The following is a 14,513-nucleotide window of genomic DNA, read 5'->3' as shown; positions in this document are numbered from 1 at the left end:
AACAGCACATGAAGAAGCTTGAATTGGGTAAAAGTTCAGTTATATAGTAAATTATTTGGGTTAAATGCGGCTGAAGTTGATAAATTAGCAGGATTTGATTGCAGGAATAGGAATTATAGAAGCAGAAGTAACTGTAGTAGTAGTAGTAGTAGTAGTAGTCATAATAAATGAATAGAATCAATGCATTGTTTGGTTTATAACAGATCTACTTCCATACTAATAACTGTACTTGCACTATTATACACATTTTACGCGTCCTGATTGCAGATGTGGACGTAGTAGTCGGATATAATTTCCTCTCAAGTCATAATTTGCTTGTTCCTGATTTTCTACTATAGTCCAATTTTACTCAAGCACCAAATTTGAATAACTCGTCCACATCTGTAGAGTTTTTACCTTTAAAAGTCCTATATTACGCAAAACTGACACTTGTGAGCTTTAATCCATGTTATAATGCTGTTACCGCCTCAAAAACAGACCTGGAGTTGTGTTTTTCCCAAGCTCAAAATGCTCCGTTCCACCGTGTGATGTCACGAAGTGGTAGTTTTCAAGTTAACATCTAAGTTTTAACCATTTGTACAGTGGAGTTTAAAAGGAAATTTATAACACAGATGAGAAAACAGTGTGATACAGGCCCTTTAAACCAATTTATCCAATTTAAACACAAGGCAATCACACACACGTTCAGATTGACCACTACGGCGGCCATCTTGCCTGAGCTGAACTTCAAATGGTCAGAAATGTTAAACGTATCAGAAAAGGGGTGAAGGTTTGTGATTGAAAAAAAAAAAATGAAAAAAAAAAAACAACGCTGTAAAGACTGATACAAAGATGAAAGGACAAGAGAAGAGGGGGAGCTTACAAAAGGGCAGCACGCAAAATGGAGAATTGAAAAGACGTCTGAGGCAAGGGAAGACGAGCGTAAAAAGTGAATTACTGCTACAGATACAGAGCGATGCATTGTGGGTATTCCCGGGGCTTATGTGCTTTCACAAAAACATGTAAGAACATTTTACAGAAGTGAACTTTGCATTGGCCTTTCGTCTCATCTTTCTTCATCTCACACACAACCAGAACCACCAACATTGTGCTGCATTTTGAGCCCAAATTAGATCCACTATGTTCAGACGAGGCTCAAACTAAAAGCTCTGAGCTAAAATATCACACAGTAAAGTACAGTAATGATCTTGTAGTACTGTGTTTTAAAGTACTATCCCCGTACTACGCCCATTAATGTTGTTTCCTCGTCACAAACAGACCTGGAGTTGTGTTTTGTTTCATTCACACACGTTTAACACACAAACCCTGCAGATTTAGGCTTCTCTCAAACTCAAAACGCTCTGTTCCACCTTGTTACGTCTTCATGTGGTAATACAGGAAGTGCTCCATTGTGTTTTTAAACTCCACACACCTTCACTACGCAGTTTTGTGTGTATATGTGATATGAGTTTACGTTATATACTGTGATGAGGAAGTAAGACCACAATAAAACATCTGTGAAAAGAAATCTCATGTCTCTGGTGTTTATTTTATTGTCTTTTAAGATAAAATGTCTGTTCTTGGTCTCTAATTTTGTAAAATAAATTTCCCCCCAAAATGCAACTTATAGTCCAGTGCGACTTATATGTTTTTTTCTTCATTATTATGCATTTTTTTTCTGCATACTCCACATACTCAAGAGCGACATATAGTCCTGAAAATATGGTTCTCAAACATGTGTGAATGAAACAAAACACAGCTCCAGGTCTGTTTTTGAGGAGGTAACAACATTATAACATGACTTGAAGCTCACACGAGTCAGTTTTGTGTAATATACGACCTTTAGATATGGAATAATTTGGTGAACAACATCAGTCATTTTAAGAAGTATATAATACATGTCTGACAGATAATGATCGATACTAAAACTACTATCAGAACTAGATTTTCAAGGGCTCTCTTTTACCTGCTTATTTTTTCTGTTTAAAATACAATATAAACTGAACAAAAAACTACAGGCCTATTGAAATTTGTATTGAGCCTTTGAAATACTAAACTATCATTACTAACAAAACTAATTATTTATTAGTTTTATTATTTTATCATTTTATTTATTTTTATTTGTATTATTTCTTTTCTTTTCTTATTAAACTAAACTAATTACTGTATTACTAACTGAACTAATAATTATTATTTTTATCATTTTATTTATTTTTATTTGTATTATTTATTTTATTTTTAGTTTATCTGTTTATTTTATTGTATTATTTTATGTATTATTTTATTTTATTATTAAAATAACTACACTCATTACTGTATTACTAACTGAACTAATAATTATTTTTATAATTGTATTTATTTTTATTTTTATTATTTATTTTATTTTTAGTTTATCTGTTTATTTTATTTTATTTATATTTTATTTATATTTTATTATTTGATTTTATTATTAAAATAACTAGACTCATTACTGTATTACTAACTGAACTAATTATGTATTATTTTTATCATTTTATTTATTTTTATTTGTATTATTTATTTTATTTTTAGTTTATCTGTTTATTTTATTTTATTTATATTTTATTTATTATTTGATTTTATTATTAAAATAACTACACTTATTACTGTATTACTAACTGAACTAATTATGTATTATTTTTTAGCATTTTATTTGTTTATTTTAATTTTTATTTATTTAATGTATTGTTTTATTATTTAACTAACTAAACAAATTATTACTAACCAAACTATTAAACTCTATATAACTTCTGAATGGCTAAATGTCTTTTATCTGCACAGATACAGGGCAGACAAAGGAAACTTCCCGTGTTCTTCGACTCACATTTTACTGGGAGCACATCCATCTATGATCCTATTATAACAACACAGAACAATGACCTTATTTTTCTACTCCCAGTGGCTAAATACGGTCTCTTCATGTGAGTTTGGGCTAACAAGTAGAGAATGGATGGGTGGCCTAAATCTTTCCCTGTGGTCAATGTGTCTCCATGCGTGACAAAACAGCTCGGGGACTGTATCCATACAACGTGTAGCCTTAAACTGTGCTACTTCCTCTTCTTCTTCGTCTGCTACTTACTTTCTGCATGATGTGATTGACCCAGGGTGACGTGCAGTTGCTGAGGTCCGGGCCTTGGGGATCCCAGTAGCCCAAATGGGACATGCACATGTACGTAGCCACGCCTGCAAAACCAGCAAAACAGCAAAGACAATCAGACAGCAGTGTCGTTTAGCATCAGTCTGCACATTAAGAATATTACAACAACACGTCGCAGCGCTAATGGATTTATAAAGTGGAAGAACAAAGGAATGTGTGACTCTATATTGAAAAAAACTGACCGAGGATAGACGCTTTTTTAAGATTTAAGCTGTAAACGGCTCTTAAAGTATTGCTGCGTTTCAGATTGTGATTGCAATGACGTTATGATGCCAGATGGGGGCGCAACAGCCAGATTTCCCTATTGATTACGCTGTACTTTAACATGAAATATCCGAAATAGCTCCAAGAACTTGCTACGTTACGGCAAAAATCTGAAAAAAATATTAATTATATCTGTGTTAAATATTATTGGCTGATAGAATGTTGTGATGTCATCTGTTACCGGGCAAAACGTGGCTCATGTCAGACCTACAGACCACAACCTTGAAGTCCACGAATCCGACGCTACAGACGCCGTTCAATCAAATCCGCACAGTCCGTATACTGTAGTACGTATAGTGTATCCCTTGATGAAGCTAATTATTCCGCATACTTTGTTCGCTAATGCTATATATGCACAAATAATGTGTTTGCCACTTGAGATTATTAACAACCCAAGGTGCGATTTCTCACACGCCGTAGTGGTAAAGTCAAACATACTTTAAGACGTGACAAAAACACAAAATACAATGCAGATTTAGCACCACTCTAAATGCAAAATCGTTTCATTCATTTGTGTATTATTAACTGCAAAACGTAGTATTTTTTCGCTTTTTTATGACGTAAATAACTCGTAAAAGTGTGCGTCCATCTACTTATTGTTTGCTGTGTGAGTGTGATGCATCATTTGGAGAAAAGAGATGCAGGTTTATTAAGAAGGTGTCTCTCTATGAAGCTTTAAATTAGTTTCTTTGTTCCCTTCAGAGTCACACCGATAATGGAGAGTTACCCCGGTCGTTACTGTGATAGTGGAGTACGCAAAGACGGAGGAGGGAACATGGACGAAGAACAGAAAGAAACAGAATGAATCTAACAGTGGGAGGCGCAAAGTAATTATGACATTTTAATCATAAGGGAAACTAAAGAAATGATAGAAGATCGGACTTTTGACCAGTGCACAACATGAACATGGTCTGTTTTAGGGATGGCAAAAGACGAAGTTTAAATCTGTCAACTGGACAATGTCTCAGGCCTCCATTCCTGTTTATGGAAGGATTGTCTTTCCTGACAAAAGTTGCTTCTTTAACTCGACTCTCAAACCGTTTCTTTTCTCTGGCTCAGATCTGAACTTCACTGTCTTCAAAGTAGTGTTTAGTGTCTTTGAGATGTAGATGAACAGCAGACTGTGGTCCTGAGCTGCTCTCACGTCGGTGTCGGTTCATTCTCTTATGAAGTGTCTGTTTAGTTTCTCACTTCACTCTTCACTAATGGAGTAGACACTTTACTTTGTTTATGGCTCGGGGTTTTGTCCTTTGGGATGTACCAGTATGATACTAGCACTGGATATAATTTTGGTAAATCTGTCAACTGGACAAAAGGAGTTAGTTTTATGACTTTTAACTGTTATTACTGCTGCTATTATTTATTTAATGTTTGCAAATGTCAATTGTAATGTCTTTTTATATGCTTATTAACTTTTCTGATTTATAATGTTTTTATATGTTTCTTCTGTGTTTGTAGCACTCTGAGATTTATTTGAAATGTAAAGTGCAATACAAATAAAATGTATTATTATTATTATTATTATTATTATTATTATTATTATTATTAGTTATAGATGGTTCTAGATGTCCAGTTGACAGATTTGAACTTGGTCTTTTGCTATGGATCAGACCTGGACGAATGAGGTTCTGCACAGACATATCATTTTGATCTAAAAATTGGTTTAATAAGAAGATTTACTGACCAAAACGTTGCATAATATTAAACTTTTATTTTTACAAAGCTGTTCTGATGTTACAAATCGCAAATTGCCTTATCCAGTTTGTAATTACAGGAAATGAATTATATTTTCAGTCTCTGCTTTGGTTGATACTTAAAGCCAATCAAGTATCAACGTTGTAGTATCGAGATTGTAGTATCGACATTGTAGTATCGACATTGTAGTATCGACATTGGTATCGGAACAGAAAACCCGGGATTGGTGCATCTCTCGTCTGTATAAAAAAAGTTTGGTAAACGACCCTTAAAACGTTGCCTGGAAAAGCTTTTTTTCTGCACTTTTCTCATTTAATTTGAATCTCATGATGATTATTTGTGATTATTTATGTTTTTCGATTTGCTTTATTGTGATTTTAATGTCTTTCTTTTTAAATTGTGCTGTACAAATAAACTTGTCTTGCCTAAAACCCCTGGACATACGTTTAAATACAACATAAAAAACGCGCACGCTAAAAACTAAAACGCCAACATAAAAAACGCCTTCGATCACTAGTAAGTTCTTCACAGTTTTATTTTGCAGCCGTGTCCTTACCCAGAGTCCCCACTGGACAGGGCTGTTTGGCGAGCTGTCCCTGCTGGGTGCGCGGCCAGGATATATCCGCAGTGATCCGGGGAGTGCAGAAGTCCTGAGGGGGCATCACGGGGGGCTGGGGGGCAGCTGGAGGCGGGACCACGACCGCAGGCGAGCGTCCGGGCACTTTCTGGTTTATATCTGGGATCTGGTTGGTGTCCGAGGACGACCCGCCCCCGGGGATGAGCATGGGCGGCCGGACGGTGGTGGTGGTCCGGTAGCGCTGACCGGGAGAGGTGGTGAGGAGCGGTCTGGGCGTGGTGTAGTACGGAGGGGCGCGGGTGGTGGTTGTGCGGCTGGTGGAAGATGATGATCCTCCTCCTCCTCCTCCTCCGCCTCCTCCTCCTCTGTTTGGGGGCATCACAGGGGGCCGAAAGTCTGTGAAGAAAAAGACGCAGGTATTAGCTTCTAGGAAAAAGGATGTTGTCGGACTCGGAGCACACACAGCCGTTGTTTTGGTTTACTGTGGATTTTTGATGAGCCGGGGATCAGTGGACTAAAGTTCAGGATCGATTCTCAAAAAGTAAAAGAAACAACAAGTGTTAAAGCCACTCTCTGTGTGGAAACTGCACCCAAGTCACTTAGTATGTGCGTAGAGATGTGTTTTTAATAATTACATCATCGAAATACTTATATATCAACAACTATTCTATGAAATGTTAAGTTCTCATCCTCGTTTTTGACTTTATTAAACATAAATAGGATTAGAATGGTGTTAATGTAGGTTACACTAGCAGTAAAAGTTTGGACACACCCTCTCATTCAGGGTTTTTTTTCTTTATTTTTGACTATTTTCTACATTTTATACATATGGAAGACATCAAATATCAAATAAATAAAGTTATATGGAATAAGATAGCAAAATAAAAAGGTTAATAACTAATAACTATTAAATATATATATTTTTTGTATGTTATTTTCAAATCCTTTGCTTTGTTGAAAAATATTTTGTAGAATTAAACTTTTTTATTTAATTTTCATGACATAATACTAAAATTAAAGGAAAAAAAACATGAATGGGAGGACGTGTTCATACTTTGATCTGGTGTTTTTATTTATTTATTTATTTATTTATTTTTTAATACTTTCTATATTTTAGATATACGAAATACATCAAAAATGAAGCGAGATATATGGAATTATGCAGCAAAATAAAAAAGGTAAATAACCCAAAACAAAGGGTGGCTACTTTGAGGATTTAAATATAAAAAATATATATATGTAGCAGTTTTTCTTTGTTGCATGATTCCTTATCTTCCAATATCTCACTTCATATATTTATTGCGTTCTGTATGTAAATAAAATGCAGAAAGCTGTAAAAAATAAAGAGAAAAACACATTAAATGAGCGTGTGTGTGTTCAAACTACTGCTACAAAACTCATATATTCTAACATTCTTTTTAATACGTTTACATGAAAAACTATTGCGGTAAATACATTTGTAATAAAACAATCTTAAGAACCTCTTTTAAGACGCCAATTACAGCTAAACAAAAGCCTGCGTGCTGCGTCTTACACGTTATTATCATAAGCTTCACTATTTAATTTAAAAGTGAATTTGTCTGATAACTTTTTGCACCTGTCTCAAGTGAACGAGTCACATAATCAACGGTGATATTAGCACAATAAGTCGTCTTTGTTTGCGCGGCGATAATTGGTGTCAAATGGTGTCTGCGTTTCCTGTTGTGAACGTCATAAAATCCTCAAATCAAACACGTCTCCCTCCGTAAACCCTCCACACTCCACACATAACGCTCTTTTGTTCTGTTACGTGTCTGACCTTTTTGGGAAGAAAACCAAAAATTATGAAACGAACCCGAAATTGTGCTATAAATTCTGAAGTTACCAGCAAGTTTCGGAATGAGTAATGCGGTCCCTTAAGCTAGGACAGATATAATAATCCAATGTTATCGTCGAAGGCCAGTTGTTTTGCCTTGTGGTCCAGACGCTACAACGGTAAATGCAACGAGAAAACGCGACGTAATTAAAGAGAACGCTGTACACTCCATCTGAAATACTAATTAAGTGTCTTTATTATGTTAAACGGGGCACGGGGCACTCGACTAAACACGTTCCGACCAAATCTTTAATATGTTTATACTCTTTTTTAACCCTTTAATGACTGAGCGTGTTAAAGACCAGTATATCTCGCATAGACTTTTATTCTTTTTAGCCATAAAAATCACGTTAAAGGAAATATCAGTGTGTACTTTTGACTTTTTTCATACAACTACCTACTACTTTAATGTTTCCTCATCAAAAACAGACCTGGAGTTGTGTTTTGTTTCATTCACACAAGTTTAACACAAAAACGCTGCAGATTTAGGCTTCTCTCAAACAGAAAACACTCTGTTCCACCTTGTGATGTCATCATGTGGTGATACAGGAAGTGCTCCGCTGTGTTTTTAACCTCAGAGAACCCACACTGCTGCTACCCAAGATGAATGTCAAAAATATGTCAAATTTAACGTCAAAAGCCCAGAGTGCCACTTTCGGCCCCTGCATAGTGACCCCTAGTGGATGAAAACTGAACTAAAATGAGGTAGAGTGGTACCCAAACAAAATCGTCTTCTCAGCAAAGCAGCAGTTTGCAAAATTGTGGAGTTTTTTTTGTTAATCTTTTTAGTAATAGCGTGCAGAATGTCTAGAAGTACGTTTTATACTCTTTTTGGTTAAATTAGCAGCTCTGATGGGTCAAATTTGGCCCTGATCATTCATTCATTAATAAATAAATAAATAAATAAAGGGTTAAAATCGAAAAAGTGAATATTTCAGTGTTTAGTGAACTTATAGCAGTAATTTTATACATTGTTCATCATTTTCCAGGGTTAAACTCCACAGACCTTCACTAGAATCATTTGGATAATTCCAACCCTGGACTTGCTAATCTCTACTGAACTAAAGCTAAAAGCGAGTTGTTAGCTTTAAAACCACCACTTCATGACATCACAAGGTGGAACGGAGCATTTTGAGCTTTGGAAATGAAACAAAACACGACTCCAGGTCTGTTTTTGAGGAGGTAACGACATTATAACATGACCTAAAGCTCACGAGAGTCAATTTTGTGTAATATCGGGCGTTGTTAGGGTAAGTTTATCAGGTTTTTTTAAGTATCCAGCAAGAAACCTGGATGTGGGTCACGAAAAACCCACTCCAAACTGCAAATAGAGCAACGACAACCAACCCGTTTAGTATTTTTAGCTAACACGGCTCGAGCTTTTGGTCCGCCGTCACCATTTCAGACCCTTCTCGCTCCGTGCGGGTAAACCTGAGCAGATAGACTCTCTCTTCTCCACATAAGTTTAATTAGAGACTCTTCTTCTTTCCTCCCGGTGTATTCCCTTTCTCTGTACGTCTATCCCGATGACTGACAGCCCCGTAACATTCTCCGCTCCTCCTGTACACTCTCCCCAACGCACAACGCCCGCACCTAAACTGTGCCACTTCCCGAATCACCGCTCTCTCTGCCTCACGCGTTCTCCACGGAACATTGCCATCAATCAAGCGTGTCAGCGGCGGCCTGGGGACTAGCTGTCAATCTGCATGCGCCCCGCTGTATGTGTGTGCGCGGCGGTACTTACGAAAAACGGGGATGCGTATATCTCCTGGAAGCTCTATTAGGGGTAGTGCCACAACAATGGAAGAGTAATAGTGTGTGCGCGAGTTTGACGGCTGCTGTCATTTGAACTACAGTGCGGTGACGCTGGAGGTGAGCGAAGAAGAGCGGCGTGCGGGGGTAAGGTGCGCGGGAAAAGGGGCTGCTGCACGTGTCCCGCCGGCTTTTTTATGGCATGTTTTAAGATTTAACTGTTAGATTTGATATGATTTAAAGCATCGGCGTCCACGTATAAAACACAGACGGAGCTGAGGGTCGACTGAGCGCCATAGACTCGTCGCCAAAAAAAAAAACAGCGAATACTCCAAATCTGCGCGTTTATTACAAGTTAAACTGAACCACCAGACCTTTATTCACGCTTACATCCTCAGCGGGACGCGTTAAATACTTGAGATGGGCAGTAACTAGATTTTCAGAAAAGTGCTGTTTAAGGTAACGTGGGTCAATTCACCCGGAAGATTGAGGGCCAAGAAATATTGGTCTGAGGGCCGCGTTTAGCCCCCGGGCCACAGTTTGAGCATGACTGATTTAAAGGGATCGGATTACGCTTTTCTCTGATCTGTGTTATAATGTTGTTTCCTCATCAAAAACAGACCTTCAGACGTTCAGACGCACAAACTCCAAGTATTTAGGCGGAGTTTTTTTCATCCAAATGCTTTTTTTTCCAACTTGTGATGTCATCATGTGGTAATACAGGAAGTGCTCCATTGTGTTTTAGCATTTTGAGCTTTGGAGATGTAGACAGATTAATAATAAAGTGTTACTCAAACAAAGCACAACTCCAGGTCTGTTTTTGAGGAGGTAACATCATTATAACTTAAAGCTACAAGAGTCAGTTTTGTGTAATTCAGGATCTTTAAAGTGCAGATGTTTCTACTTGATGAAGTATTTATAATTTCAGTTAAGTAGTTTGTGGATATCTGGGCATTGGTATCACTGTCACGTCATGAGGCAGTCGTGGCTCAGTCGGTGGTTTGTCCAGAGGTTGGAGGTTCAAATCTCATGACATAAACATCAATGAGCAGCAGATAAATGTGGTACAAGGCATCTTTGATTTTGTAACATTAAAATATTTGTACAAGGACCAGGACGAAGGAGGAGGAAGAGGAGGAGGAGGAAGAGGAAGGAGGAGGAGGAAGAGGAGGAGGAAGAAGAGGAAGGAGGAGGAAGAAGAAGAGGAGGAAGAAGAGGAAAAAGAAGAGGAAGGAGAAGAAGAAGAGGAGGAGGAAGACGAGGAAGAAGAAGAAGAGGAAGAAGAGGAGGAGGAGGAGAAGGAGGAGGAAGAGGAGGAAGAAGAGGAAGGAGAAGAAGAAGAGGAGGAGGAAGGAGAAGAAGAGGAGGAAGAGGAGGAAGAAGAGGAAGGAGAAGAAGAAGATGAAGAAGAGCAGAGTCCATATAACTCCCTTGTAAAGTAGTACATGTAGAATCCTATAGTGAGCAGCCCCAGTAGTTTCAGTAGCGCTGATAGTAGCGTTAGCGTTAGCATTAGCGGTGCTTCAGGAGTGAGTGTGAGTGTCTATTTACATTAGCATTATTGAATCATTCAGTATACAGTCTTGACATTTACACCTGATTTGATTGCCTCTTCCTGCCACGCTCTGTACCTGTCTGCATTTCTATCAGATCCTTCCACGCTCCCTTTATGTGCGTCTGCTGTGAATAAAAATCACGCCGTAAATGAAGTGTTCATCAAAGAGGAGATGCGAGGAGAAGATGGGCTGACATAACACACTCATGAAACATTGATGGAGCACGAGGCTGGAGGTTGCGCTCACGGGAACTGACACATCTTCCTGCATTTAGGTTTGGGCGAGACTTGAATAAATACGCCACGACAACTTTGTGATGTCAGCGAACCTAAACGGATGGCGGTAACGTAAGACCAACGACGTGGGGGAGAGGAGCAGCTGGGATGGCTGATTTTCAAACCATGAAAGGTGGAAGTAGTGCTCTCGCGAACTCTTCGGCAAGGACGCGAAAATACTGTTTCAGATGGGGAAGTGATGCAAGGAGGACCGCAGCCAATCAGATCTCAGTCCAGTGACGCACATGGCTCGTTACTCTGGGTTTTCTGATTAGTTTTCCAGTTGGACAACAGTTGGACAGTCATTTTAAAGAAACATTTTAAAGAAAGCATGAAATAATGATGATAAAAGATGAAATTAAACCGTTAAACTGGACAAATCGTTGTATGAGTGAAGACATTTTCGATTCCTGGTGGACACTGCCTTATATCGGTCTGAAGGGAGGGGCTAACTAGAATTTTCCGGTCTATTTTAAACTTACAAACACTTTAAGACAAAAAACCCCCGAGCCATAAACAAAGTAATGTGTCTACTCCATTAGTGAAGAGAGCAGTGAGCGTTACACTGGAGAAACTAAACACACACTTCATAAGAGAATGAACCGACACCGACGTGAGAGCAGCTCAGGACCACAGTCTGCTGTTCATCTACATCTCAAAGACACTAAACACTACTTTGAAGACAGTGAAGTTCAGATCTGAGCCACAGAAAAGAAACGGTTTGAGAGGAGAGTTAAAGAAGATATTTTTTTTGTTAGGAAAGACAATCCTTCCTTAAACAGAAATGGAGGCCTGAGACATAATCTCTCACCGATCTATAACTCTGTCCTCCCAAAACAAAGAGAAGAAATGCAGGGTCATTAAAGAGTCGTTTAAGACAGGAGGGTCCAAACTTTTCCCATTAAGGGCCACGTATAAAAACGCAGACGAAGCTGAGGGCCGATTGAGGGCCATAGACTGGTCACAAATACAGTGGATACTTCAAATCTGTGTTATTATTATTATTATTAGACTGCTTACATCCTCAGTGGGACACATTAAATATTTGAGGCTTGTTGAAGTAGATTTTCAGAAATATACAGCAAAAAACAGTTTAAGATAATATGGGCCAATTCACCTGGACGCTTGAGGGCCAAGAAAAAACAGTCTGAGGGCCGCATTTGGTCCCCGGGCCACAGTTTGGGACAATAGCTGTTTACAGTTTCAGTGCAGTCAGCCCCTCCCTTCAGACAAATATAAGGCAGTGTCCAGCAGTAATCTGACCAGAACTGAAGAAGAGCAGCGGAACGTCTTCGCTCCTACAACGATTTGTCCAGTTGACAGATTTAATTTCGTCTTTTGCAATAGATCAGACCTGGACGACTGAGGGATTACACAGACATGAAACAATGACATCGAGCCTTATCTTTTAGGGATAAGGCTTTGATAAAATTTGGATACGTCAATGATAAAAACAGTTTCACACAGCAGTATCTAGTTCGAATATTTGTCACTATGTTTTCTGGACGACTACGGAGCTAATGGTAAATATCGGTCACATTTTTATACGGCACGTTTCCTCCTTCAGGGCGGTCGAAGCGCTTTACGTCAACGAACCGCACACACATTGATACGCAGGTGTACGCAGACGCTGTGGGTGAGGCGCGTCACGTGTCGTTCACCTGTGGGAGCTGGAATCGCACCTCCAACCTTCAGCTCTGTAGACAAACGCTCCGCTAACCGAGCCACCGTCGTCCCAACGCGCGTCTGATATTTAAATTTACAACACGCATCACAGAAGGCGAACCAGAATTAGCAAACATACGCTAACGACGGCCTTCCCGGCACAGGACTTAACAGCACAAATGATTTTTCTTCTCATGCTGCAGTGTATTGGCTCGCTGCCCCAAGGACCACGTCCGGCTTTATCATGAATTATTTTGTTCAAGGTTGTACATTCAGGCTTGATAAAATGCTGCACATATTTTATTATTTGTATGCTTTCATAACATAAACCACTCCAGACCGGAAAACGCTAATCTAGTGCTATTTAGGGTAAAGTTTAAGGTCTTTTAAGGTAAAAAAACCCGCCAAAATATGCAGAGATAATAACAGTATAGGCTGACAATAACTATGAGAAGTTACTACAGCGATTACAACTACTTATTTTCTCGTTTCAATCGCTTTATTCCACGGAGGATACTTGAGAATATGAAGGTACCACGGTGTCAAGTTATGAGAAAAATTATTCAGACAATTGGCAGACGTCCAAAAATCAAGTCTAACAAGTGCAACAAATCTATATCCGACTCGCCGACTCTTCGTCTCCACGGCAACACTTCAAACTCCATCTTTACGTAATTTATTTCTTGCTTCTAATTGTCCGTGCAGTTTCCAGAAATAATCCCGTTATCGTTTTTTGTTATGTATATGTTGCGTTAGCGTTCGGTTTTGGTTTTGTTTGTGGATTCGTCTGCGCGGCGGCGAGCTCGGGGGAAGGTGAGGCAGCGGCCGTGCGCCTCTGGACGTGTCGGCGTATCGTCAGTCGGCCCACGCCCCCGTCTGACACACAGCCGCACGTCAGATCCACAAACGCTATCCTTCGTTCTGGATATAGAGCTAAAAAAAAAAAAAATTCACATACCCGCAAAAGACAAAAGCCAGAGGGAGTGGGGTTTCATATGCAGTTTTGAAAAAAAAAAAAAAAAGTCATTAGGATTTTACGGGTTCGGTCACGTTAAATCGGCGTTTTTTTGATGCTAGCGCGCGATGACGTGAAGGTAAATTGAACCGGATCGTTTTTATTAGAGACTAGACCCAAGAATTCACCGTATTCTGACAAAAACCTGCACTTTAAAATAAGATCTGGGACTTACTTAGTAGATACTTCACTGGTATTTACCGTGGTAGTTACTGTGGTAATTATACAGATAGTTTACCAGTATTTCATATGTCTAATGAGAGCAAAGTTTTTAATATTGTGTACTAAATATTTTTTCTCACATCACTACACCCCTCAATATATACCACTGTAACTAACACTATAATTAACCATTCACTTAATACGACATATTACTATAAGCACCAGTAACTATTAGTATAAGTACCACTTCTTGTACCACTATAAGTACCTCTTTAACCCCGTAGCGTCGGATGCTGTCGCCGCCCGCAGACTCGCGGTTGCCGACTTTCCATGACCGTAACTCCGCGGCTAATTGTGCGATCGTGTAAATTCAAACGGCGTCTCAAAGCAGAGGCACGAGACTCTTTAAATATGTCGCTGTCGTTACGGAAATGCGCTCACGCCGCCCTCGAAGACGACCAATCAGAGCACGTCAAAGGACAAATAAGGATGGACAGAGGTGTAAAATAGAGGTAGTTGTGTGGAAAAAGGCGAAAGTACATG

At 38.9% G+C, this 14,513-nt stretch overlaps 1 protein-coding gene across 5 annotated transcripts in view; it reads right to left on the bottom strand.

The window, feature by feature from the left end:
• adgrl3.1 (adhesion G protein-coupled receptor L3.1) overlaps window positions 1–14,513 on the bottom strand; it is a 220,900-nt gene that overhangs the window by 61,557 nt on the left and 144,830 nt on the right. For all 5 annotated transcript variants that reach the window (XM_033966996.2, XM_033966987.2, XM_055223687.1 and 2 more), the window contains exons 8-9: window positions 5,670–6,086; window positions 3,077–3,180 (exon numbers count right to left, since the gene is read on the bottom strand). In XM_033966996.2, coding sequence (XP_033822887.1) covers window positions 3,077–3,180; window positions 5,670–6,086 — 521 coding nt within the window. The remainder of the gene's footprint in view (window positions 1–3,076; window positions 3,181–5,669; window positions 6,087–14,513) is intronic.

Source organism: Periophthalmus magnuspinnatus, chromosome 1 (assembly GCF_009829125.3).
Source record: "Periophthalmus magnuspinnatus isolate fPerMag1 chromosome 1, fPerMag1.2.pri, whole genome shotgun sequence".
Lineage (NCBI taxonomy): Eukaryota > Metazoa > Chordata > Actinopteri > Gobiiformes > Gobiidae > Periophthalmus > Periophthalmus magnuspinnatus.
Note: the sequence above shows the minus strand (reverse complement) of the source record. Positions and strands in the feature narration are given on the sequence as shown.